Source organism: Pongo abelii, chromosome 14 (genome assembly GCF_028885655.2).
Source record: "Pongo abelii isolate AG06213 chromosome 14, NHGRI_mPonAbe1-v2.0_pri, whole genome shotgun sequence".
NCBI classification, from domain to species: Eukaryota; Metazoa; Chordata; class Mammalia; order Primates; family Hominidae; genus Pongo; species Pongo abelii.
This window is the reverse complement of record NC_071999.2, coordinates 34,780,445-34,791,177: the sequence shown is the minus strand read 5'-3', so window position 1 is coordinate 34,791,177 and position 10,733 is coordinate 34,780,445. Positions and strand designations below refer to the sequence as shown.

The window sequence follows — 10,733 nt, the reverse complement described above, 5'->3', positions numbered from 1 at the left end:
GGGCGTGGCTTCGGAGCTGGGTGAGGACGCGTTCGGCGGCTCCCTCCCACCTACCCTCGTAGACTACACTTCCCGTGGTGCTCGAGGGAATGGTCTCCGTGGTGACGCACTTGGTGTCCGCAGAGAGAAGACGAGGACGGGGGCGGCGGCTGCTGCGAGGGGGGGCCCCGTGCTCTCCCGGTTTCCCCTAGTCGCACTCAGGCAGCCGCCGCCGCTGCTGCCGCCGCCGTCGCTGCCGCCATGTTGGTTTGAGAGGCGATGACAGGAGGCGGCCGCGGCGTGTGGGACTGAAAAGTGAAGGAGGAGGAGGAGGAGAAACAAAGCTCTGAGAGGAAACCATTCCCGTGCTGAGGAGAGGGAGGACCCGGCCTCTTCCGGGGACCAGCCGAAGTCGGCGTCGCCCGGAGCTTGCGAGGCCGGGGAGGGGAGAGGAAGGCGGAGACCGGGGAGGCGGCGGCGGGGAAGGCGGAGGCAGAAGAGGAGCGCCGAGGAGTCGGAGACGATGCGCCCCGACCCCAGCTGCTGTCCGGAGGCGCCCGCGGCCTGAGCCCAGAGGGGCTGTGGAGTGTCCCGGCCGGCCCCGAGCACCCCAGCGCTGTCGGTCCCCCGCTCCGGTCTTTCGCTTTGGCTCCCAACTAGTTAAATGCCCTTGAGCGCGGGTTTCCGCGGCCCGGCTCTTCGCCCCGGCGGCACGAGTTAAGCCGTTTCCCCGCGCCGTCCGCGCGGGCGCTCCGAGAGCGGCTCGGCAGGGTCCGCGGCCAGCGTCCGGCCACCGCTCGGCCGCCACTCAAGGCTCACGCGTCGATGTGTAGCTACATAGTTATCTGTGTACATCCACGCTGGGGCATTTTTCTCCTGTTTAATGAGGACTTGACTCGGGAGCAAGTGTGAATCATTGCCGGGGCTGGGAAAGGAGGAAGGCGGATTTAACCCCCTCCCACCCCTCTCCATGTCCGTGTGTCACTCGGCTCCGTCCACCTGGCGCGGCCGGTCCTGGGGCTGCTGCTGCTGCTGACGACGACGACAACGACGACGACAGGGGCTGCCTGTGCTGTCCCGGGAGTTTCCTCCTGCTCCGGCCACAGAGCTCCTGGGGATTGTTCCTCTTCGAACCAGAACCTCTGCCTGACCGGCACTTTGGCTCCAAAATAAGTTTATTTTGGGGGGAGAAAGCACATCACGAACCAGTTAAAATCGTGGTTTATTTCTGTAGCGTGAAGACTTCTGCCCTTTTTTCTTTGTTTGTTTGTTTTTTTCGTAAACATCTGGGTGTATATCAAACGGCAAGATGTCCAGTAATGTCCCGGCGGATATGGTAAGTGACGGATAAGTTATGACACTCTGATTTAATTGTGGTTTCCAATCTTATTTAATCGGAAAGACGGCAGGCGTGGGGCGAAGATTTACTGGGGACTGTCGAAAAGCCACTGTGCTGAGCGATTTGGAGAAGTTGGAGCTTCTGGTTTCCCCCTTTTAGAAAGTACTGCTTTTAATATGGGTTCTCTCATTTGGTCGTGTTTTCTAAAGCATTGAAGACAGTGAAGTAGGGAAATGTATCATGGTAGCTTTAGGGGACAAAACATCTCCCTCTTCGCTAGAAGCTTCCGAACACTAGTATTTTAACGTTTCTGGAAACGTCAGTGACAGTGGGCAGAGCTGAGGACGGGTGTCCCTACGAGAGAATAGGTAGGGAAACGGGAATCTTGCTTTATGACACAGACGAGATCGTCAATGCAGTAGGAACGAACTTGATATTTTTCAAGAACAGGGATGCACATCTCTTCAAGAAAAGGGATGCACATCTCTTCAAGAAAAAGTGTTAGAATTTGCTGTGAGCTTTTTGAAATGTCTGAATACGGATGGCAACAGAAATATAAAGATATTTTGGGATTTTCAGAAACGTAGGCTGACCCTGTATTGGTACTTACTATGAATATTCCAGGACTTTTTAATGTCAGATATTTATTAATAGTAGATTCCATATTAGACATAAAGCTAAGGAAACATAGTATTGAGCCTCGATCACTGAGTGTTGAGAACTTGAAACAAAAAGTACTGTTGTTTATTGACGCCTTTCTTTTTGTTTTGTGTATAAAGGGTAAGGTTGTGAGTCGGTTGACTTAACAGTAACCGTGTAACCTTGCAGTGCTGGGGCTTGGTTTGTGTGAGTATGAAGTTACATTTTGCAGTCCTAAGGACAAACATAATGCATTTAATTAACAGGAAGAGGAATAATCCTGTTTATGAAAGAATTGAAGTTAATGTAGTTGTGCTCACATATGTTAACATTTGAGTGTTTGTGTATTTAGTGGAAACAAATTGAACTTTGCTGATGATTAAATTTTATTTTATTTTTAAATTTTAATTTAATTTTAATTTAATTTTTATTTTTTGAGACGGAGTTTTGCTCTTGATGCCCAGGCTGGAGTGCAATGGCGCGATCTCGGCTCACTGCAACCTCTGCCTCCTGGGTTCAAGCGATTCTCCTGCCTCAGCCTCCCAAGTAACTGGGATTACAGGCGCCCACCACCACACCCGGCTAATTTTTTTTTTTTTTTTTTTTTTTTTTGTGGAGACAGGGTTTCACCATGTTGGCCAGGCTGGTCTCAAACTCCTGACCTCAGATGATCCACCCATCTTGGCCTCCCAAAGTGCTGGGATTACAGGCGTGAGCCACCGCGCCCGGCCTGCTGATGATTAAATTTTAAAACGCCAGATGTTTCTAGAGGAGCAAATCTCATATACAGATTTTATAACAAAATTAAATTATTCTAAATGGCTTATTTTGACCTTGATTTAAAGGAATTTTGCTCTTTTTAATTTCCTATTTAATGCAAAGGAAACACAGTGTTCTGTCTCTAGAGTGGCCACATAACAGCTTTACACTCTCCTTCCTGAGTCCTAAAACTCGTGCGTTGTCCTTTTAGTTTTCGCTTCTCTTCTGGTGTGCACACATGAAATAGCCTGCTGCCTGGTTAAGGACGGCTGGACAAGCTTTCCTCCATACCGCTCTTGAAGTTGCCGGGAGCGGTCTCTAGACAGAGCTGGGAAATGCTATTTCCCTTGTTTGATGAGTGATCTGTGGGTTCATCACCTCGAGCAAAAATTTGCTGTCTCGAAAGCCTCCATTTTATATCGTCAAGCACAGTTCAAGATAGGTTAACCTTAAGTACCATCTATTCTCTTACAGACGTTGGAATGAAATAGATGTGTTATTAAAACAGTGCCACTACTTCCTTTAGGTCCAGTGAAGAAAAGCTGGAATGTGCGTAACATCAGTCACAGATTGAGATGATTTGGGGAATACTGTTTCCAAGTCAGAGAGAGGGTTTGGAGGCTGATGTTAGGATCCGAGGACTGGGAAGTAGGAGCAGGGTTTTATTAATATCTGCAGTTATAAAATATAACAGTTTATCTATTTTAGACTGGATGTTAAGGCCTTGATGATTCTGTGGTGCTTTGAGATCCTTTGATTAAAGGTGATATGCAAGGGCAAAGCAATATTATGTAATAAACATATAATGCCCTGATGATGCTATTTCAGAGTGGGTACTAAGGTACAGCACAGGTTTGATTGTTATGAGTATTTTTTTATATCTTGTTTTCTACTGTTCAACTGGTTAGAGGTTAAGATTTTCTCTTTGTGAAAGTCTTTTAAACGTTCATTTATTACTTTGCATTTTTGCTTAAGAAGTCTATCATTTGCTATATGCCTAGAATTCTCAACTTTTTGAAATATAACATGACAAATACTGGTAAGAAATTGTCCATTAAATGCTTCATAATTATTAAACTCTTAATACCATGAATTGACAATTGATTTTAGTTTACATTCATGACAGAACAATTTACCGCTCCAAACCTTGACGAGCTCCTCTCAGTACTCCCACAGCAAAGCTAATGACATATATCCCTTGCAGCATAACTCTAAATTGATCAGGATATGTACTGTTAAATACATTTTTGCTAGATGCAGTAAAATGTTAAGCTTTCTTCTAGTTGGCAGTATGTGCTGTTTAGAAACAAATGTTACACTTTTTTACTTTTTGGTGGTGGTGTCATTTCTATTGAAGTCAATCTTTTATATGTTAATGGTGCTTGTCAGTTGTATGGGAAAATCCTGTTGGGGAGATGGGATGGGGTGGTGAAGTTAACAACCCTTGTCATGTTTCCAATAGAGATAATTTATTCTCGAGCTACAATAATTGCTAAATCGATTGATGTTTTTGGTAAAGTCTTTTTATGGCCATGATTATGCCTCACTTTAAAACAGATTTTTTAGCTTTGGTTTTTGTTTTGTAGATAGAACTCACATTTAAAATTTATTTTTAAACATCCAGTTAATTTTTGTGTTTAGCATAAGGAGTCTCATTTTTAATAATCCAAATGTCAATTTTTTGGATGAGGGAGTGGCACCCCTAGTGAATGGATTTGCTGTACCCTTTAAAACATAATTTGTAGTTGGTACTTTTACTACATTCTGTAATATATATGTCCTATAAATATTATTGAGTGTATTTACTTGAAATGTTGGTTTTTCTTTGCTAAGAGTGATTGAGTTTGAACTAGATTTAATAACATCTTAGTGTAGTAACTTATTTGTGAAAAAATCTGAAAATATCTGAACAGAATATCATTATAATATATTGTATTTAAATGATGTATTTATTTATTTATATATGTTTCAGCCAAGATCATAGTTCATGATGCGGCAATATTCATTGTTAATAGTCGCAGTGTGACTTATGTTAACCACTGTAGGTTTTTTGCAAGAAAATATTTACTGCCTGTGTTAGTAATAAGGCCTAAGACTGGGCAGCAATGGTAATTTTGTTTTCTGGATTGGTAAAGTTATCAAGAAATACATTCTTGTTTTTATAAGAGTATTGTATACAACATTTCGGCTACTATTTAGAGCTTTGGACTAAAATTATACTTTATGATGTCTATTACATTGAAAACTTTAAGAGAGAAATTGACATTGTGAGAATAATGGCAAAGCAATTTTGTGATTCAAAACATTTTAGTTGATAAAACAGTCAAAGAAAAGCCCCGTATTTTTAACAAATGTAATGTAAAAATTGTAGCAGATAACAACAATTTGTAATAGGAGTTGAATGAGATAATGACAATTCAAGTTTTTTCCAGTATATTTTATGTGCTTAATGAATATTTTTATTGTAATTTTTGTTATATCACTTCCATTCATGTAAGAATTATTGGAGCCCTCTTGTGGACAGGAAATTACTAAAACACATTTCCTTTCAAAGTGAACTTTTATCACTTTTCCAAGTTAAAGTAAAATGACATATGTTGAGTATACCAGGAGAAAATGCCATGAAAGGAAAAGGTCCAGAAAATAGAAAAGTATACTGAGATTTAATGCCCAAGGACTTTTTCCTCTTTACTTACAGCTCCTTTTTATTTTTCTTTCTCTTCCTGATGATTCTTATTTCAGGTTTAAGTTGGAGGGTTTTATAAAGCCAAAGGGTAGATAAGTACTGTTTACATATATGTGTGACTTGAATAGCTTAATAAATAATATATTAAGAATTGAATGTTTCTCTGAATTTTTACTTGAATGTGTCTCATCTTTGGTATTTTGAATTAGACATTTTTATTAAGAAAATGGATGACATTGTTTCCCTTAGCTTTGAATTCCTTCTTTCTAGCTCTGAGTCCTACCCCAGCTTGTGTCTAAAATGGTCTTTAGTTCATTTTAGGCCACAGTGATCTTTCCTTCTTGTAAACCATTTTTCTTTAGTGCTTTTGACATTCCTCTTACACAGGTATCAAATTTCTGTGGATATAGTCTCACTTTTATTTCACCTCTGATATTTTTTAGACATTCAGAAATTGTTGAGTGACTTTCTTGACTCACAAAGTATTACTGTCTTCGTTACTTATGGGAAAAGTAAATATTGTTCCGTAGTAATAGTGGTGTTAAATATGAAGTCTATAATGTCTGCTTCTGTTATCACTTGGAATATGAAAACTATATTTACAGTATTAAAACCTGAAGTTATTTTAAATTAGTGGATAAAATACTGATGGTGCTAATAGTTTTCATAATATAGAACATTAAATATGTTTTAGGAGACTGAAGCATACACTTAGTAAATGTGCTCTTTGATTTTCTAAGTCATCTTATTCTGGGAGGGAAAAATGAAGAGCGACTGTAGAATTCATGGTAACCTGGAAACCTTGGGTAATAAGTCATTCTGAACCAGTAAATTTTCTGAATACTTGGAGGTTGAGTGTTAAAATAGCCCAATCTAATAATGTTGGATTACCATTGCATTTGCTTAAATGAAATATACTATGCATAATTTAACTTATTTTTGATGACTTAGAGCCATGATTTGAATAATATTGCTTGCATTCAATCAGTGTTTATTGGGTACCTGTCTGTGTAATATGGTAGTAGTATTACCACGTATAAGCTACAACTATAATACCCTCAGCACCTAATATAGATTGTGAAGCTTTATGCCCCTTCACTAGATCAGTAATTTACAAAATGAGGTGAAGCAAGTCAATTTTGAGAAGTAAATATGAGAACTTCTATTTGTTTATTTTGTCCCCCAAAAGGGAAAAGAATTGAGCTTTTCTATTCATACTATGTTTGGCTGTAAGGTTCTCCTAGGTCCACCTGCATTCAGGTGGTCACTGAGAGTGTGGTTTGCTGAGGGAAGATGTGTGAATTCTGGAATGTAGATGCCAGCAACAGCACCATGAGTTTCTCAGAGTTTTTCCAGTTTATCTGTTATATAGTCCCTTTAAAAATACTTTTTAAAAGAAGAATCCATGATACTTCGTATTGAGATGGGGAACAGAGGTTTACTGTCAAAGCATTTAAGAGTAGTAAAACTCAAAGATTAATCACGCATTTTTATTACAAAAGATGAGTATTCTATATGCTGTTCTTATCCATGGTGACAAGAGGCTATCAAAAATAAAAATCTAGCAGATATTTTTGGGAAAACAATCCCTAAGTTGTCACTTCAAGGCAAAATCGACATTTTAAACAGTAAGTGAGAAAGTACCTGCTTTTCAAAAGAAATAAATGTTATGGAGAACATTTTGAAAGCATGTTGAAGTATTTCCAATCTGTTAAAAATCTTCCTTACAATGAATTTTAATTGACTTTGGACGATTTATTGGAAAGCCAAACATTTTAATTTGTAAAAATTCTTATTGCAGTCAGGAAAAAGAAAACTTTAATAACATTGACATCAGGTAGCTGACTTTGAATAAAAATGTTTGCGTATTTGGTGATAGAATGGAAAAGTAATGTGATTTAGTAAGTTAGTAAGTGACATGTTCTTCTATATAGATCTCATCTTTGTAAGGTAAGTTTTTCAGATATGACTTATGACAGCTCTTAAAACCAAGTGTCAAAATACATTGAACTTTACAAAAGAAGAAACTAAGATTTAAAAAAATAGAGATATATTTAATAATAATGCTGGCCTAATATGTTAATAGTAATAGCATTTTTAGTGATTGAAAGATTAAAACAAATTAATATTTAAAATAGTTGATAGTTAAAATAGTAAAAAGTAAAACAAAATTTTAATCTTTTAATTTCTGTTTTTAGTATATGTTTTATGCTATGTGTATGTTTATAAATGAAAACACATAGGTATGTGCCTCAAGTATTTTATATTTGGGATCTTCAGTCAAAAAAATGTAGAAGCCACTGCACTAGATGACTAAAGATTTCTGAGCATTTTAATTTCTTGTGTTTGATAGTTACAAGTTTTCTGTCTCCTGCCTTGCTGAGCAGCTGTTTTTTCCTGTGATTAGTGTGCCTACTTATTCCTAAGCATTTACAGTTGCTGGTTTTAATTTGCTATGGGTGTGGAAACCATATTTCCAAAGTTTATTAAAAATAATATGTGTTTAAAATGAACAAATGGTGTCTGAGTAGGATTTTAGGAGTTACTTCACAGTAAAGTGCATGATCTTTTATTTCATGGACTTGATCATATCTGTTTTGGTTGCTTAGAATTCTCTTTTTTGGGGGGCTAATTTTCTGGTTGTTAGTTATGTTTTGCAGAGATGCAGTTTCTTGATAGTGAAGAACTGCTTAGGTGATAAAAAAATTACACTTACAACTTTACTTTGAGCTCATAGAGGAGAGAGAACTAATATTTGTTGTGTAGTTGCTAATACCAGGCAGATGCTTGGCATTTTACATTATAGCATTTAATTTAATCTTTAAAGTCACCCTGGATAAATATAGTTGGTATATAGATAAAGAAACTCTTAATACCCACCAGGTGAAGACCACCAGGAATGCATCTGTGGTGAAACAAGTTAGGTTGACTGTTTTGCAGCTAGGAAGAGCATATGCCAGATCCTGCCAACTGTCAGTAAAAGAGAATGGGAGGGCTGGGCACGGTGGCTCACACCGGTAATCCCAACATTTTGGGAGGCCGACGTGGGTGGATCACTTGAGGTCAGGAGTTCGAGACCACCCTGACCAACATGGTGAAACCCTCATCTCTACTAAAAATACAAAAATTAGCTGGGCATTGTGGCAGGCGCCTATAATCGCAGCTACTCCGGAGGCTGAGGCAGGAGAATCACTTGAACCCAGGAGGTGGAGGTTGCAGTAAGCAGAGGTTGCAGTGAGCTGAGATCGCGCCACTGCACTCCAGCCTGGGCGACAGAGTAAGACTCTGTCTCTAAAAAAAAAAAGAGAGAGAGAGTGGGAAGAGTTTTCAGTAGGGTTTGGGCTGTGCTGGAAGCAGGGACTCCTGGACTGCTGAATGCTATCATACATCAAGTGGAGGTGGGTTAGTAATTGGGTCTTTCAGCAGTCTTTGTTTAGGAGACAGGATAAATGAAGGGGACTTGGAAAGTCATTGGTGAGAAAACATAATCACTTACAGAATGGGAGACTGTTGGTCATTTTGGAGCTGCAGTGTGGCCATAGGAAAAACTTTTAGCCTGTTGGTCTTCTCTGTATCTTTCAGATATCACAGTCTGATTATCAACCGAGCTCATTTTTACTTTCTCACAGCCTAGGTTCAGAGAGGTTAAGGAACTTGTTTGAGATCACATAGTGAGGAAGAAGTTGAGCTAGAATAGGAATTTGGGTCTGTTGGCAATAGTGATAAACATCTACACCCCTCCCCACAACCATAACTGAGCAAACATTGCTGAATCCCTCAGGCACATTATCCTAAGAATGCCTTAGATTCCTTCCCAATACCTTGCTCCAGGGAGTCCCTACTGATTGGTCTGAGTTAGCATGGTAGAAATGAAACTTATGTCATGTATCTTTGTAATATACTATGTAATATCTGGATTGGAATGATTTTAATTAAGGTTGGTTGTCTTACTAATTGATAAAATTAAAGAGAGTTTCCTTTAAACTTGTTGGAACTTTGAGTCTTCTTGTGTATATATTTGTTACACAGTGGATTTTTCTTAAAAAGTACTACTTTGAATGCTTTATATATGTAACAAATAGATTGGCTTGTAAAGGATTTAGTGATTTTGGGACATTTTGTTTTTGTCTCCATACTTTTAACCGCATATATATATGTAGAAAGAGAGAGAGAGAGATTCTCTATTGGTTGGTCAAATCTAGTAGCGTTTTTGGTCTTAAGTAAATATATATTTGGGTAATTTTCTGACTAGATTTTGAGAAGAAAATGTTCTTTCTGCTGAAGAAAATTGTTGAAGTTTGACATTAACATTTTTGTTTATGTACTTAAGATGGCAATTTATTGTGTCTAGACAAAATGTTCTTATGATATATGTTTTTCTTTACTTTCGCATAAAATTAGTGTTTTTCTTTGCCTTAGAAATAGTCTTGCTTTTGTATCCTGCTATTTTCATTTCATCATGTTAAATCAAGTTTAGCCTAAAGCTGCCTCCTTACATATTTTAAGCTTAGCCTATATTATGAACATCTATCTATGCAAATAAGTATAGAACCATATTATAATTTTGAACTGATTATGATAGATGTATATAAATTATTTAGCTAATTCCATATTCATGAGCATTTAGAAGCTATTACAAACAATGACGTAATGGATATTCTTAAACATATCTCTGTGCCTTGTCTGATTATTCCCTTAGGACAAAACTCTTAGTAATGTAGTTGCTCTGTCAAAAAATATGTGTTAATTTTGGGACGGGTGGGAAAGAGAAGGATATCTATTTCCTAATTTCAAAGCATCCTTGAATTTCTGGATAAACCTAGCTTTTAATTATACATTACTCAAATGGTATATGCTAGATAATATTTCATTTAGATTTTTTTTTTTGTTCACGAAAAAATTGGCTAGCAATTTTAATTTCTTGTAAAGTATTTGACAGATTTAGGTATCAAGGTTATGCTGACCTCATAAAATGAGTTGGGAAATGCTTTTTAATTCTCTGGAAGAATTTGTGAAGATTGATTTTATTCCATCCACAAATGTTTGAAAGAATTCACTGGTGAAGCCATCTGGAGTTTTCTTGTGAAGATTATTGATTCTATTTCTTCAGTACATAAAAAGCTATTCATATTTTCTATTTCTTTGTCAATTTTGACAAGTTTTGCTTTTCAAGGGATTTGTCCATTTTGTCTGAATTTTCCAGTTCAGCTTAAGGTTTTTTTGTGTGTGTGCGTGTATATCCTTTTATAATTGTTTTGGTATTTGTAGTATCTATGATCTCTCCTTTTCAAAATCTGCTTATTGTAATTTGGGTCTCTTTGTACTCAGTCT

The 10,733-nt window shown here is 38.0% G+C and overlaps 1 protein-coding gene across 1 annotated transcript in view; it reads left to right on the top strand.

The window, feature by feature from the left end:
• Window positions 1-201: 201 nt before the first annotated feature.
• UBL3 (ubiquitin like 3) overlaps window positions 202-10,733 on the top strand; it is an 85,641-nt gene continuing 75,109 nt past the window's right edge. Inside the window, exon 1 of the mRNA XM_002824136.5 lies at window positions 202-1,315. Within this exon, the coding sequence (XP_002824182.1) occupies window positions 1,289-1,315 (27 nt within the window). The 5' untranslated portion in view covers window positions 202-1,288. The remainder of the gene's footprint in view (window positions 1,316-10,733) is intronic.